The 17,818-nt window shown below is 37.2% G+C and overlaps 1 protein-coding gene across 1 annotated transcript; it reads right to left on the bottom strand.

Moving 5' to 3' along the window:
- Positions 1 to 1,705: 1,705 nt before the first annotated feature.
- Positions 1,706 to 17,096, bottom strand: prr16 (proline rich 16). The gene is made up of 3 exons (XM_053504754.1): positions 16,901 to 17,096; positions 14,696 to 15,591; positions 1,706 to 1,994 (listed from the first exon to the last, which is right to left on the bottom strand). The coding sequence occupies exons 1-2, from the start codon at positions 17,030 to 17,032 to the stop codon at positions 14,848 to 14,850; spliced, it is 876 nt and encodes a 291-aa protein (XP_053360729.1). The 5' UTR covers positions 17,033 to 17,096; the 3' UTR covers positions 1,706 to 1,994; positions 14,696 to 14,847.
- Between the last annotated feature and the right edge of the window lie 722 nt (positions 17,097 to 17,818).

Below are 17,818 nucleotides of genomic sequence, written 5' to 3'. Positions count from 1 at the left end.
CAGTGTAGTATAATCCCTTAAACCATGTTTTCTTTTGAATTAGTCAAACAATTGGCCAATAATTTAGATAATATGACAAATTAAATAGCAACTTGTATACCTGGTCAAACATCTAGTATAATAGATATGTTTAATTATAGAACATATGTGAATTTTATGTAAATATGTGACTTATTTTACTAAAACAAGGTTACTCAAATTATCTTACCAATTACAAGACTTTGCTTAGCCTTGGGAGGGCATTATGTGTTTGGGGACTCACTCTGATGGGGCTGACACACTGCTTGAACACTGGCAGCACATGTGTATCTTGCTATTTTCACCATGTTCCCTAATTACTATGGTTATACACTCTTGTGTCAGTCAATGATACCGCACGACCCCAGTGTCGGATTCAATAAGATAATTCTATATTTTCTACATTTACATTTGCAGAAGTGCTATGTAGTCTCTGTTTGTTTGCTTTGCATTTTTTTTAAGAAAATGGAGCACAAAGATTAAATCGCTGCCAATGGTTACATGCTCATGTGCACAGACAGGTAAACACAGACAGACACAGTAAATGCAAAATCTATTTCAAATCACTCTGTATTTCACATATTAAAGCAGACCTTTATCCCACAATATAAATTTTTTAATTTACAGTGCAAAGTGCTAAGAATGACATCTTAAAAACCCACAGAGATTTTTCTTTTTTTATATATAGTTTTGTCATTATTGTTGGTCATGTCCATCGTAACACCAACTGTTATTTAGTTCAAAATAAGATGATGCTTTTTAAAAAATAAATAGAAGAAGACTTCCAATTTTTTCCAATATTTTCAGTCTCCAGATAACACAAGAAACTAGAGTTTACTACATGAAAGGGTTCTATTTTCCTTCTTCTATTTTTAACATCATCAAAAGCATAAAAATATTTATTTCTATGGTAAAAGGCTTGGAGCTGTTGCACAAGATCAGAAACAATACTATATTTCTGGACATGGAAAAGTGATATTAGTCATCAGATGCAAATGTGTATCTCAGAGTGTACATGGGCTGCATGTTAAAATATTATTTAAAAAAAACAATTTTATGTTCCTATTAAAACAGCATAATGCATGATACTCTGTTCAAGAATTCCAATAATTTTCTCAGTGTATAAATGGAACAAATAAATGTTTTTTTTTAAAACACAATCACACAAGTACACACACAAAATATACAAAAAAACTTTAAGACATTTCTTATATCTTTGAATAATGTATAAATAAATTATGTAAATAAATGCCCTGCAGATATTACAGTCCAGAAAAAAAGAAATCCATCTTTAAAATCATTTTAAGAAATATCAAAAATATGTTTATATTTCAAAATCTTCATTTATAAAACATATACTTTTTTTGCACACACAAATGTACATTTCTCTATATTTTCCAGAAGTTACCCATTTCATTCAAGGGTGATTTTTGAAAGGGCTTCGCTATTTTTATTTAAATATGATACTAATTACACAGGATGTACTTTGGAGCCATCAGGTTAAGGTGGATCATATTTAATGTGCTCACATTTTAAGCAGCAACAATATGATAGTTTTCTTAATTACAGTTACTTTTAATTAACTTTTAAAAGCTACACTTTATTTTCAGGACACTGTAGGATGTCTGCTACAGAAATAAAACTGTACGCCAGTTGAATGCCCTATGGAATGAAAAAAGAAAGTGTAGTGACTTCCTCTTTCCCTTCATTTTTGTGACAATCTCAACAATCCTGTGAACCAGAATCAAATGTATTGCCACAACATTTAAAATTCAAGCAATATCTATACCCTTTGGCCATTAGACATAAACTATTTGTAGATGATTCAGGTGAATAGTCTTGCTTGTCATACTTTTTTCTCTGTCTGTGATGGGGTCTTTGGAAGTGATCTAAGAGCTTTCTGAAGTGAGACTTCACTGAGCATGAAATTGAGGTGATCAGGCAGTCAATGTGTTTCTTCTTCAGTCATAAAGGACCTGTAGAGTAAAAACATGAAATATATTAACAAGGGAATTACAACTAACACAAAATTGCATAGTTAAAAAAAAGGTCGAGAAATTGAAAAAGGGTATACGCAAAGCATGATGGACCTACAATTTCTCATACACAAGCAAGCTCACGTTTCTAAAATGCTATATGCTTCACTGATGTGAATGGCTGTCTTCTAATTCATATATATTTACTTTGTAGATGCTTTAATCCAAGGTGAGACGGAATAAAGTCCAAGCATAGAGCTAAGCAATTGGGGGTTAAGAATCTTGCTTATGTGATTAACAATGGCTCTCTAGCAAGCTTGGGGATTTACCTCTCACTTACGATCTTGCCAATGCCCTCAGAATACTATTCCATCAGAGTACTATGCTTGTAAACCCAGGCCAAGAGGTGAGGTGATGCTCACAGACCCAGAACTTCTATCCGTTCTGGAAGCTTGACAATGATTGGCAGGCCTGACACCACACTTTGTAAAGAGGAACCTGGTTTGCACCCTGGTACAGGAACATGCCAGTGACCACAGCTGGTCACATCTGCTAATAGATGTAGGGTATTTTCATTAGGCAAAATGGAAGATCTTTTATCAAGCAGAAGTTTGTCGTCATAAACTTGGTAAGGCAGCGGCAAGATTCGGCCTTGAGCATGAGTTGAAACTGGCATGTTAAGCATGATGGAGGTTGCAGTATCACATACACAAGCAAGCTCGCGTAATTCTGGTTCTTAAATATTTAATGTGACGTTGATGTGATTGGCTGTTTCATTTTAGATTTATTCACTTCACTGATGCTTTTCGACAAAGTGACTTACAAATGAGGCAGAATACAGTCAAAAGCAGAGACCTAAGCAGCTGAAGGTGAAGTGCTTAAAAATTGCTCTCTAACAATCTCAGGAATTTAACTCACAAGCCGTGTCTCACTGGCACACAAACCTCAAACTTTTAACCACCACTGCCACTTTTTGTATTTTCAGAAGGTTTATAGTAATAAAAACAAAGAAATGGTGCGGGTCAGACAGGAATTCAATTCTTATACTGTACAACCCAAACTAAAGCATAAAAAATTCATGACGCAAACGCCGATTCATATAATTGAATTTTTTACACTGTTGGTAAGAACATACCTTAAATAATAATAATAATATCTCACTGCATTTCTGTTTCTAGTGAGCACAGTAGGCTGCCTCAGTAAATATAAGGTATGTGGGTTGGGAGTGGTGAAAGATATCGATTTTTCCTCCCACTCTGGGGAGAATTGCATCCAGAGATGTATGCTGCTTCTAAGGAAGCATCCAGAGCATAAAAAGAGTAAGAGTCATTCACCTCAGCAATGACACATTGACTTATTTTCCAGTATGATAAAACTTAAAGACTTTGTTGTTCCAAGATTGCAAAGGTGATTAATGAAGAAACCGAACTTCATCTATTCTACATATGAAGCCTGAATTCTAAAATGTATATGAAAGTTATCATTCTGTTATGGCACAGATATGACAAAAAAAATTTAAGCTTTTTTCCTTCATGACCAATACAGCTGTTATAGCAAAGATATTGTGTTGTCCCTATGTTTACCTTGGGAAGAACAGCTAAGGCATTTTATCTTCATGGCCAAATTTACAGCTGCTACAGTACATGTTATACTGCAACTAACTACAAAAGTTAATGCCTCCAACCACAACGAATGTCTGTAAAATATTACAATATTAATTAACATCAGCTATTTCAATTAACATCAGCTATTATAGCTGAACTGCCTTAAACCCTACACACTGTATAAATGCAGATCATTTACTGCTTTCTGTTTCACCCAAATGAGGATGGGTTCCCTGTTGAGTCTGGTTCCTCGCAAGGTTTCTTCCTATTACCATCTCAGGGAGTTTTTCCTTGCCACTGTCGCCCTCGGCTTGCTCACCAGGGACAAACTGACCATTTTGATTCATACAAATTCACATTTCATACAAACCTAAATAATTCTTTTGACTGTGTAAAGCTGCTTTGCGGCAATGAAAATTGCTAAAAGCGCTATACAAATAAAATTGAATTGAATTGAATTGAATTAAATTAAAATTCATGTTTGTTAAGTAAGTAAAAATACATTGTCAAATCAGTGCAAGTTAAACCCAGGGAACACCTTAAACTTAAGTCAGGGTCAGTGTTACCTTTAGAACATTTCTGACATGTTTGCTAATATGGGCCCAGTACATATGCAAATGGCATCCCACAATATGATTTAAGAATTTATGGTATGGTTTAAAAAAATCGATTTTATTATTTACTATGGATGAATGTGCCACTGAGGTGGAGTTTCTACTAAGCATGGCTGGAAACCACCCAGGATTTGAATAAGCTGTTTGATGATGGCTGTTTAAGTCCCAGCTGATGGCTGGCCTGTGTGGGATTCTCAGGCTGGAAAACAGATCAGGCTGTATGTAATTTTGCTAATTTGCACTTATTTGAATCATTTGGGGCAACAAGTTTCTTTAAGAAACCACTCCTTATTTTCATTAATTTTACGTTCAGGAACCCCAAATCTCTCTGACACAGAGAAGGTAAAGTGTTTAAGTGTGACATTATCAATTCATTGAATTTAACCATATAGAAAAGTTTATTCTAAGAATCATTTAGGCAGCATTTGAATAGAGCAATTTTAAATCAACGAAATTAGTGGACTGTAAACTGATAATAGTTTCTAGTTTTCAGTAAGTTCTTGTCACCACTTGACTTCCTTTGGCTATCCCACGAGAAATCCATACGTCTTAAATAACATTCTATCACTTGTCCTGGGTTGATGCAGGTCTTCTGGGTTGATGTTGAAGTAAACTGCATTGCATTATTAAATCACTGATCTATGATTTTGAAAAGGTTGGCACAGTCATATAGTGGCTCACTTCAGATTTCAAAATACAAAACTAAAATACTTTGCTCTGCAATAAGGACACTCGATAAAGTGAACAACAGTGGACTGAACAGACGGCACTGTGGGCCCCTATTGCACAGTATGGTGGCGCTGGTGCTCCTGATCCGTACTAACTGAAGTCTCCCAATCAGGAAGTCTAGGATCGAGTTGAAGAAGGAAATGTTCAGGGAGGCAGCAGGGAATTGATGTGCCTCATGACAAGCCTCTCGAAGCACTTCATGATGATGGGTGTGAGTGCAATGAGACAGTATTCATTAACGCAGGACACTAGAGATCTCTTGGGTATGGGGATGACAGTGGTGGCCTTAAAGCATATTAAGACGACAGCACTACTCAGGGAGATACTAAAGATATCCATGAGAACATCTACTAGCCGGTCTGTTCCTCTGAGCACTCTGCCATGAATGTTATGATGTTGTGATGACAACATTCCTAAAAACAGTATTCCTTAGTGCTCACGTGAAGGAGAATGTCAACTGGTCCCTTAACAACAGCTCTATAGTCAAGAACGCCCAGCAGCATCTTTTGTTTCAGAGGAGGCTGAGAAAAGTTTATCTTCCACCTTCTATACTTGCTACATTTTGCAGAAGGGCAGTCGAGAGCATTTCGGGCAGTATTACTGCCTGATTTGGAAAACTGCACCACTGCAGAATGCACAACCCTGGAGTGGATAGTCAGGACAGCTGAGGAGATCATCATGGTCTCTCTTCCCTCAATCACAGAGATTTACACCACACATTGCATCTGTAAAGCCAACAGCATTAGTGGTGACCACACACACCACTCACACAAACTCTTCACCCTCCTGTTCTCTGGAAACTGGTACAGAACCTTTCAGGCCCACACTGTGTAACAGTTTCCTCCCACAAGCCATCAGATCATCAATATCAAGGGACTTAAGGGACACCAACACATGCACGCACACACATACATACAGTACAAGCGCACATACTGTATGCACACACATGCTTAACTAAACACTATTCTATTTCATTCGTTTGACAATTTTTGCATATTTACATTCTCTCTTGAGCTAGCTGAAAATCAGAAAATACAATACTGTATTGTATTGACCTAAAATATAGCTGCCAAGTAACATGATCTATTCAATCTTTATATTTCACTTTTAGTATTATAATGCAATATCAACTTTTTCCCTTAATTCACCTTAGAACATTGCACTGGTCCGTGCTGCACTGTTTCTTACTGTGACCACTATTCTTGTGTTTTTTGTAAAATTTCACTGTCTTGTACTGTATGCACAAGCTCACTTTCCTGCGTTTCCAGTTTAAATTTGTTATGCCTAGTCGCTTGTAGTTCTGTGTTGCTTTTTGTAGCTATAAGGCCACCTAATGTGTTGCCCCTTTAAGACGACCATTCCCGACAGGTGTGTGGGAGGTAGTGATTGGTCGTTCATGAAGATTCGTTCTTTTTACTGTTAACTGTTTTTTTAAGTTTTTTTTTTAAAGGTTCATTTTCTTCAGAGTTTTTCTTGTTTGTCTCTTTTTTTTTTGTGTATTTGTGGCGTTGCCGGAGGGGTGTACAGTATGTGTTCTTTTGCATGTGCCTTCTCTGCATGTATGTGGTACTGACAAGATATAAAAACTCCAGTCCCTGAAAGCTGTCCAGAGGTGTTTTTTTTTTTTCTCCCGCAAAGTTTACCGCGAGCGGGTAAGACTCCCCCTGACAGATGGCACATAGCACCATGATCCTGGGGAAAGTTTGGTTCATTTCACTGTGTCCTGTCCATGCTGTACATTGTTAAAATGACTATTAAAACCACTTTAGGTGACTGTGTCCCATTAACATTATTTGACCGGTTACAAAACACAAGAAAATGACTGAACTATTAATTAGTATGCTAGTAAAAGTTGCACTATTAAACAAAGGAAAAAACTACCAAACAGTACTTAAGGCTTTCACTGCAACGAAGACTGAAATTCCCAAAGAACGCATTGGGATCAGAGTCAAAATGGAAAAATGTTTCAAAGATTGATCCAAGTTATTACTATATCCCTTTAGATCACACATGCTCTTATCAGGCACTTATCACAAACACTGTGTTGTGATTGCATCTTGCGGGTTGGATTAAACATAGAAAAACTGATAACCTGATGCATAAATGCTATGAACCTGGTAAGCACCAGAAAAAAACGTAATATGAGCTTAAGTGGGCTTCTACAAAGTGATAATGACCTAACTTGGTCGAAGAATAAGAGGTTGTTGTAAGAACTCCATTGACATAGCAACAACACAGTGACATCCCAATGACAACTCAGTCACATCATCTAATATTTCCCATCACATGCTTGTAGTACATCCTCAAGAGGTGTTAGTTACGCCATCAACTGGTTAATGCTGTCATTAGGACGTTCTTACAGTAAGTTCAACATCATCCTCACCAGGCACCAACTCCACACCCAGGGAGACAATACTACTGTACATCCTTATAAGTTTCTACTGTGTTCCTGCCAAGTTGTACACATTCTTACTGTGTTCACCAAATTTTTTGCAGGCGCGTTGGGAACTTGCCTCAGTGTGACTAGTGGATTAGATGAAGACAAAGACAATGCATAGGCAAAAACTTCACCTAGTCGATGGAGACAATAAAATCACTACTCTAAATTTTGAAGGTGTCGTTTTAAGCAGACTTCATATTTCTCTTCCTCTTGCACAGGAGCCAAGTAACATCTAGTCAGCTATAAAAAATAATATTTAATGTAGTTTGTATTGACCTCTATGTGCATCATACATTGTCACCATGGACACTTGACTTATAGCAACAATCATAAATGAATAAACAGGATATAAGTTTCCCTATGAAGCCCCTCTTCTTGATTAACAACCAGCAGCAACTAGAGTGAAAGTTTATCCATCAATAAAAGGGACAACCTTGTGTCTCACCTCACTGTCTCCAAACAGTGATAAATAATCTTTAATGTTAGCGCAAATCTCTAAAGATGATGATTTTACTATTTGGCATCGAGTTCTTTAGAAATTTTGTGCTGTGAAAGTACCTCGGGTGAGTCCCAAGAAGTCGTTTAAAATAAATACATTTTTAATGTATTTGTACATTTTGTAATTAATTTAAAATGACCATACAATAACTATAGTTAAAAAATGCATAAAAGTAAGCCAAAAGAAAAAGGATAAAAATATATGATACTGAAGATCGCATATCTCAAACGTGCATTTGTGTTTGTCGCCAAGGCATATCTCAAGCGGCACGTGTTCCCAATAGTGCAAAGGAAGTTGTGTTGTGCAGTTGTTGTTGGAATTGGTTCTCTCGACAGAGGCAAAAGTATTCATAGCTGCGTATTATTTCTCATATGGAAGTGTTTGTGAATGGGGACCGAGTTTAAAAAGGGTGGCAGAAACATACAGTATGGAGTGAGATTTAATAGGACGGCAAAAAATAAAACAGTTATGTTATAAAATTTTGTCCCGTGTCAACATTACATAGGCAGATCTTCCCTTTTTGCAGGAGTCTGCAGCAACCTTTGTCCTGGGATATGTCTACAGTGAGGCGGTGCACACTGAATAACACTTACATTACGCATACTGTGTGTGTTAGTTTCTTTCAGGAGAAATAAACTCACAGATGACAACAAGGTAATTTTATTTCGTCTTTTCATTTCAGTACTGTATATTTTGGCGCATATTATACTTGGTATTCTTAATTTATTTTAGTCTTGTGTATTGATCAGAATTATGATTGAATGTTTGGGAATTACAGTATGATTTTTGGGGGGCAAAAAAGTTTGGAAATAGCTGGTGTAAGCTGTTAGTGTAAGAGCTTCTTCCCCTTTTTATGACCCTAAAAGTATTCCCCAGAGATCTTATAAATCCTTTTTTTTCCCTTCCTTGCAATCTCCATGAAAACAATGTCACAACGCTCTGGGAGAGAAGGATGGGTCAAAGAAGTGGTACTGGCAAGTCTCTCTGGCTCCAGAATTCACCCTTTGGCACAAACGTACTAAATCCCTAGCAAAACACAAATGTATATCCACTTACAGTGGTTACATAGACACTCAGTATTATAGTCCTCCATGTCTGACAAGCTATTTGAGGAGCCAGCAGAGACAAAGAATATGCTGAGAAGTCATATTCACAGCCCGTGAAGCCCCACTAATGCTTTGCTCTTTCCTTGCTCTTCATCTTAGGAGACTTCTCTGAAAAAGAAGACCCTTTAGCTCAATGCTAAGAAGTCATCACACAGGCCCATAAAGCAGCAAATGCTCACCATGCAAGAACTTCATCTTAACTTTCCTTTCTTTTCCCCTGAAGGCATTTATGTTCCCATATAAATTGCTTTGTGCCTCACACAGTTAATGAAACAAAAGTATTATTCGTAGCATTATGTGAATATTGTAGTTAATCAAAACACTTACAGACTTGCAGCACTGCCATATTAATCGTAGCTTTTCATTATATCAGTGTTGCATTTACACGAATATTAAAATTAATATTGTGCAAGTAAAGAAAAGCATATGAATGATGCTGTCAGCAGTGGAAGAAAATATGACCTCTATTTTACTGTATTTGGGTGTCAAAAAAACAACAATTTCAATTTTAGTACATTAACTCGCTCGCTATACCACCTATTCAGTACAGGGTTGCGGGAACCCTGGAGCCTATCCCCATGGGACTGTGGCACAAGGCGGAAAGCCAGTGCATCACAGGGCACACAAGCCTAGTGTATTGTATGTCTTTGGGAGAAAACTAGAATACTCAGACAAAACCCATGAAGCAGAGGAAGACCATGCAAACTCCACATACACATACCCGAAGAGGGAGTCGAAGCACTTGACCCTGCAGCTGCAATGGTGAAGCAACTATTTCGCCCTGATGGCTAATCAATTAAAGGTAATACCATATGATATTGGTCTTAAAAAGGTGTTTGGCCATCACAAGCCACCAGAACGGTTTCAATGCACATTGGCAAAAACTGTAAATATCTCTGGAACTGTCCTGTGATCATGGTATGAGAGCTATCAAACACTAGTTCTAACTCAGTTACAGGATCCATACACAGGAAAATTTATAATTTTTTTCAATGAAATTCCTCCCAAAATTTTCCACACTTTATATTTATTTCATAATATCTCGTTCTCTCTCTCTTGCTCTCTCCATCACATACCCTAAAAGACAACATTGTGGGAGGGGGCATGTAAAGACCATGGTGCGTCAGAAAAGATATAGCACAAAGATCATTTAAAGGAAAGCTTTTTACATACATAAGAGCAGACGTGTTTGGGTCCACCACAACACAAGACATGACTCTGTGTATATTTACAAAGAAACGGCAATCATGAATGTTTTGCAAATAAAGCTACATTTGGCTAAAAAGTGAAAATTTTCCCCATGTACAGTATGGAGACTTTTGGGACACCCTGTAAAATAATTTTGTATTGATTTGCACTGGCCTGAAACCTTTATGCATTGCAACACTACAATAACCACCTATGCAGCTGATAACTGACTGGCTCTCATTGACAGTCTGATCAAGTTCTGCATTGACATTTTTTATTAACTTAAAAACAGTTGCTCTGTTTTTTCTCTACATATTATTTTAATGCATGACCATTACACACTGCCTGGCCCCCCCAAAAAAATCATGTTTCGGAATGGTCAATTTTGGCCTACATCAAGCAAAGAAAATAACTATAAGGAGACTGCTGAAATTACTGGAACACAGCAAAATTACTGTCCAGCACATTTTTTAAAGCTGGAAGGATAGTAGTGTGTTAACATTGCTGAAGAAATTTGATTGGAGAAAAATCATGAATGACTGTGATTTCTAAGGAGAAATTTTTGTTTGTCAAAACGTTGTGGTGACGTTAATTTGGCATGTTATTCACGTTGGAATAATGTTGGTTTTAGCATGTTTTTGAAGAAGAAGAATGATCAAACAGATGGCCTGAGAAAGATTTGAACTCTTATTTCTGTTGCAAGAACCCTGAATGCTTACCACTGGACCACATCCTAACGATGCTACTAAATGAGAAAAAGCACAGAAAAAAATCGACAAAGATATTTTCTGGAATATTTAGTTGGAAAGCATCTGGGTTGGTCTGTTCTGTAAAACCAGACATAGTGCAGTTGGATGCTGTGCAAACACTATATTACTATTAATTTGTATTAAATGCACCTCACAGTAATATTTCTAAAAGTAAATGTAACAAAGGCAACATTACAACACTAAGACATGCGTGACATGAGATACATACACCATGTGCAAGAAGCTGTTGTGTCTGTCCCAGTCTCCGATCGGAGGGACCGTGCATGTGGTGGGAGGTCATGCAAATGTATGTTAATTAGCATAAGTGGTCTAAATAAAGGTTAAAATGTAATTTTTGCAACATTGTGTTTGGGTCATTTATTCAACATTATCTCAACATAATTTTATCAAAGTCACTTTACTTTCAAAAACAATGTTGTCCCAATGTTATAGCAACATACTGTATATAACTATATTACAAAGGTCATCCAACATTAGGGTTCCAGCTGGGCAGAGATCATTTAAATACTTTGTAAAGTTGCATTTAAAAGGCAGTAGGAATCACAGCTGTGTTTTAATAGTGAAAGTAAGAACATACTGTAATGTGACAAACTCACAGGATGTCCTTAGCAGTTGTTTGCCATAAGAAACTTGCAGGACAAAAAGGCTTCAATTTGCTAGGGAGCATAAAGATTGTATTTTGGAGCAATGGAAAAAGTTATTTAGTCTGCAGAGTCCAGATTGACCCTCTTCCAGGAAGATCAGGGGGAAATATTAGAGTATGCACCTTTTTTTTGGTCAGACAGTGCCAGTAATTTAATGTGCATCACCACAATTTGTAACTGTATTTACTGCTGTCTTTCCTATACACCTAAATGTAAATGGCACTTTAGTGACTGTTCCTGTTGAAACACAGCCAGCTAAGTTTGATGACTAGATCTCTTCTTCTTGCCATCTTCATCCAAAAACCTACTGTAAGTGATGTTTTAATACACTGCTTGATGTCTCTAGTATACTGTAACTACAGTACATATTTTAATGCAAGTGGTTTCTTACAAATACAGATTGTCAGACAGATGTCTTTTTTAGATAAATTGGGACAGCTCAACAGACAAAGCAGGATTTAGAATTTTATTTATTTTGAATTTATTAAATTTAGAATACCGTGCTGTTTCTGGTATCATTTGCCATAGGAACAAGTTTGCTGTCTCCCTTAACTAAAACTAATTTTCCGGACTAAAATAAAATGTGCTTAATTTTATGGCACTATTTTGACATTAACATATCCTGTCCCTTGAAAACACTATTAGTCTAAGTAATTCCAACTTTTCTATTGGGGCAAAAAACGCATATATAATATTGGAATATAAGGGGCTCAAATGAAATAATTTTAATAATTACACACTCTTGTAGCAGAGACCTGTGAATATAACCAATTGTATGTAAATATGTAAATGAAAAACCTCATTTGTCCCATTTTATATGATCCATTACAGTATATGACCCCACCCACTCTACACACACACACACAAACTCCACACCGGGGATCGTCCCAACCTGCTATGCCACAATGCCACTCATCATTAGCACACATTCTTAACAACCTCATGTTACCTTATAAGTAGAAGAAAATTATACAAATATTCCTTAGGTTATACAAATCCAGCAGAGACCTACACTTACTCCACATTGCAGTGAAGGAAATTAAATTTAAACTTTCTACAATTAGAAAAAAGGAGCCGCCTACTCTATATAGACAAACCACAGCACATTGACCTCCCTGCCGTAAAAGTCACTGCCTACAAATTCTCTGTAATGTTAAATAGAAGTGCTTCTGATTCACTCTTGGTATCCTGACATTAAACTCCCACTGTCACACTGAGCTGATTTATTTAATGTAATCCATAGAAATATCACATATTGGAGCAATTGGGAGAAAAAAAAATTCTCGAAAAAAAAATCTTCATGTGGAAAATTTCCATTTCCATGTGTTTTCATGTTTTTGACCCAGCCTAGGAACCTGAATGACTTCCAAAATAGAAGCGTGTTATTTAAAATGTCGAGTGTTCAGTACAGCAACACAGGGTACTGGGGATTTTTGCACATGCTGGTGACCTAATAACTTCAGAGAATATTGGTAAACTTAGAAATCAGTTTTTCTATTTTAGATCCTTCTACAGCACCCTGGGGAAAGATTATTTTAAACATTTGCAGAACGAGATACAACATAAATTCTGTTCTAAATACAGGGATGGTTGGTATGGGATCACTTCTGTCTACTCTCTGAAGAGTAAACTGTAAATTCTCAGTAAGTTGGTCTGGTCAGGTCTAACAACAGTTCCATAGTAAAGTAAATGTTACCAGTATATATAAGTAAATTTATTATATATTTTGTACTTCTAGTCATGATTGACCTTTGGACTGTGTTCCAATTTTTTTTTTGGCTTACCCTTGTGTAAAGTTTTAATTGATTGCCAGTTTCTGCCATCTTAGACCTTAAAAAAACACTCCAGGCTTGTACATGTTTTGCTATTGGATTTAGCAAGTGCAAAACTTGTATAATGACTATTGACTTAGATCATTAATAAGGGATAATCGCTGGTATTGTTACGGTTTGGTTAATTTATAAAATATATTAAACTGGTGAAAGGAAAATGGTTTGTTGAATTTATAATGCAATGACCACTTGACTGGAGTCAGTAACTTGATTTATTTACTACTAATCCTAACAAGGAGTTGCAGTGCAATTCCTAGGCTGATAATTCACAATGTTACATTGCTTTACACCACTACATTGAATGAACCAACAGTTGAGTTGATATTTAGGTTGACACAAAGCTGGAGTGAAATTCCATAATCAGCATTTGCTTAATTTCTCTAATTAGTGGATGTTGCTATTTTCAGCTCCCTCTAGGGGATGCCTCCTTTCATAAACCCTTTGCACTCCCAAAGCCTTCAAGTTCTCTCTTAGATTGGAATTTAAATATGGGATCGTGGTTACATCTTTGTACTTAACTAGACAGACATCATCGGAATTTACTGTACATTGTAGGCATTCCTCAGAATATCTCTGACATTTCATTTACATTATAAATTCTTAATCTTTCTAAAAAGAACTATCCTATAAATTCACAGTCTAAAAAGGTGTATAATACATTGCACCCAATTAATACAATTTTGGATACCTGCCATTCAGTGGAAAACCTGAGCGAGCTTTTTCTTTGTATTTGACCTCAGGCCATAGAAGTACTGTATTATGTCATATTTTCATAGACTACTTGAACTGTTATGACTTTACCTAAATATTTAACGACCATAGTGTCTGACCTGATATCACAGTCAAATACACCTTCATCCTGATTCTCAGTATATTCTTCATGTATGGAATGTTCCTAATGTATATCTGTCACCCATAATTTAATTCCATTCCAATTTATAATTTACTTCTTCATCCCATTTCAAACAATTGAGGCCATCTCTGATTGAGGCAGCATTTGATTATGTGCCCAATTTCCCCTCAAAATTTATTTAACACATTCAAAATTAATATTCATTACCTGATGGCTGCAGAAAAAATAAATAAAAGGAAATTCACACCTCAGCAGAATAAAACTGTTCTATGAATTTATATTTCTATCTACAGACTTCTATTTGCTAATATCTCACCCTCTCTATCCAACATTTCCTCAGATAGCAAGTGCTAATAGATGTTTCTTTGAGAATGAACGGTTGTAGTAAGCTTATTTCACAAAAGTACTCACCAATTACTTACTTTCTTTGGATTTCAAATGAAGTAAGCCATCACCACAGCCTCTTTCCTTTTTAATCTTCAGGTAATCCATTTTATATTGCAGGAGAAAGTGCTCATGACATGAAATAAAATATATAAAAGATTATTAAATGTCTCCTTAGGGGATTTATACATCAAACAGTTGTTGTGGTAGACTTGCGTAGTATGGTTTTCTGTGGTTTTGGACTAGGACGATGAGGCACACAAGACTGAGTTGAAGGAGGAAAGCTGTGACTGAGGCTTAGGCCACCATTTTCCATCAGAACATGGGCTTGGGCCATGGAGGAGCACTGATGAATGGGACTTAATTTCATGTCAAAAAGCTCACTGTGTAAGTGCATATCCGTGTTTTCAACGTCGTACTGGAGGTCACAGTCCGGGCAGTAGCCATGGTACTGGACCTTTTCACTGAATCTCACCCGTTCCCTTGTCACCTGAGGACATCGACTTTTTTTGTGCCGCAAAAGGGGTATCAGAGTTAGTCCTTTCTCTGTCGAGCTTTTAGGTACACACACAGAATCTCTGCTGGGTATATTAACGGGCCTTGTAGAGAAGATGCCATTGCGCATGAGTGCTCTGTTCTCTTTGGCTTGATTCCCTGAGGACAGGCTCTTGCTGTGGTCCTCAACTTGGGCTGGCATTAGGCGAGGGGGTGGGAGAGGAGGATGGGTCCTCTTCAGTACTGTGAGCATGCCAGAAGCCATGGACGGCGGTCTGAGGAAGGCGTCCTCAGGGTAGATCTTGATTCTCTCAATGCTGGAGGCAGTGGTAGTGGTTGTGGTACTGCTTGAGCTGCTGTTCAATGTGTCAGTCTTGGAGCTGTTTGTCATCTCCTCTAACTGGAGATCTGAAGTCAGGGAGTCTATCTCATGAACAACCTTGAATAATAATGAAATACAAGTAGGCATTAATACTGTAGGTATTTAGAGTGCACAATATTCCATTAGTCATGCATTGAGATAATGTTTTTTGTGGCTAGTTTCATTAAATGTAATGATAGATAGGAATAAATACTGAAAAGACACAAGAAATGAGCCTGGGCTCATAAGACGCCATGACTGAATATTTGAATTGAGCAAGTGTTTTAAAAGCGTAGAAGTCCTTCATACTGTTACTGTGCAGATGATTATATACCATAAATATAGCAGTAAAGTTGGGATTTCAGCAGGATAAAGACATATAGATTTAAAGTATATATAGACACATGAAAGGTCACAAGTGCTTTCAACCCCTCCCACTACAATGTTCTGTACATGCTCTTCCCACACTCACTATGAATGAAGCAGGCAAGCAACATCTGCATTGCAAATTAGACTGCAAATTAAATGTATGATTATACATAATATCTGTTATCAGAATTGTGCTGTACATATTCTACTGTTCATGGCAAAATATTGGTATATTATTGTTTTGGGTTAAAGTGTGCTGGTCATTGTCTACATTATCCTTTGTAGAGAGATACAGTATCGGACACACACACACACACACACACACACACACACACACACACTATAGCCATGCTAAACAATGGTAAAGTAAGTTAGCTGTATAGTGCTCTAGTCAGTTACAATATGGAGCAGATGTGTCATCGGTTAGCAGTGCAAGTGCTCCAGTGGCAGGACTGCACAGACTGCAGATCTTTTTGCTATAAACTGGATTTAATAACTATGAAATTTAAAAAAAAAATGCAAAGAAAATAAACAGTCATGTAGGGTTAATCTACAAGGAGAGCTTTGTACGTCAATGCAAATATCATTATGAGACACCAAAGAGCCAGACATTTGTCAACAAAAATGGAACGCATTTAAATATCCAGATGAAACAGAAAGCTGTATTGAGGAGAAGTGTCAGAAATAAAGTGCAAGTGAGCCATACTTAACGTACATCTGATACAAGGCACTGAACAGCTATGTGATGTTTCATTTCTAAGCAACCAGTGTGTCACCCCAAACACAATGCCTTTAAAACATGTTATCCCAAATATCTTCAACCAAGAAATAAACAAACAGCATTAAACCCAGTGCTCGAAGGCCCAGATGACTGAAAGCGGTCAGTGTGCTCTGATTCAGCTGAACCCCACTACAAGCTTCCCGAAAGACGTCTCATTTCCCCACTTTCAGAGACACATTTTTAGCATTGCATTATTGCACGGTTTCCATTCAGCATCCAGGTTAGGATACAACCAACCTCTTTGAGTTCTTTCGCTACATCCTTCAAGTCCCCCAAGATGTTCTCCAAATCTTCCACGATTGTCTTGATCTGCCTTTTTATTTGAACTTTGGAGACTCCCTCCGATTCCGCATTTGTTGTCCCTGACATTCTTTGTAAAACGACTCCGAATCAAGGACTGCAGCTATATCGTCTCATGGCGACAGGCGCACTTTGTTCGTGCATTTTGATGTTATGTTTTCTTCTCTTGCCTCTTTATACATTGCAGAAGAATCTGGAGGGGGAAGCGCGGAGGACGCGTCCCGGTACACGCGCATGCGCAATAAGCCGTTTCATTTCCGAGCGGGCAAGCATCCTAGGATGATGCTTCATTCATTAAAAATAATAGAAGCAACACATTGCAACCTTCTCATGCAGAGTCTTTTTTCATATTTTATCCAGTAATTCGATATATAAATGAGCAAAGTAGGCAACCGAACCTTCGTGACTGACATTTCACTTAAAGAATAAACATTTGTACAGCGCGCGCGTTTTATTACAGTATGTGTGGATCATGCGTTGCTATTGTTGATGAGGCTAATGAATGCTATACCTAGACCTAACCCTGACACTTACCTTCCTTTAACCTCAGCAATCAAACATAACCTTTCTGCTCTTTTGCTGACTCTCTTCCAGTGCCAGGGCCTCTCCCAGGAACACCACACACACACACACACACACACACACACACACATTCTGCCACTCATTCACCCCTGTACAAGAGATCAAAAGTATATATCATCATGGCAAACATTTCAAGCTAGGAGAGACATAAATATAATATAAAGCAAAGGTAATGGTTTTAGCACACAAGTTGATTTTGAGAAGGGAATAAATTCAGTCTGTCGGAAAAAGACAACTAAGTTCTATAATTATACTGTATATGCGTATGAAATT

The sequence above is a fragment of the Clarias gariepinus genome, chromosome 9, assembly GCF_024256425.1.
Source record: "Clarias gariepinus isolate MV-2021 ecotype Netherlands chromosome 9, CGAR_prim_01v2, whole genome shotgun sequence".
NCBI lineage: Eukaryota > Metazoa > Chordata > Actinopteri > Siluriformes > Clariidae > Clarias > Clarias gariepinus.
Note: the sequence above shows the minus strand (reverse complement) of the source record. Positions and strands in the feature narration are given on the sequence as shown.

What these genes read in the sequence shown, in the direction of transcription:
- prr16 (XM_053504754.1), bottom strand. Translation starts at nt 17,032, where the DNA reads ATGTCAGGGACAACAAATGCGGAATCGGAGGGAGTCTCCAAAGTTCAA. An exon ending in TAGCGAAAGAACTCAAAGAG is followed by an intron (nt 15,592 to 16,900) that starts GTTGGTTGTATC and finishes TTATTATTCAAG; the next exon opens with GTTGTTCATGAGATAGACTC.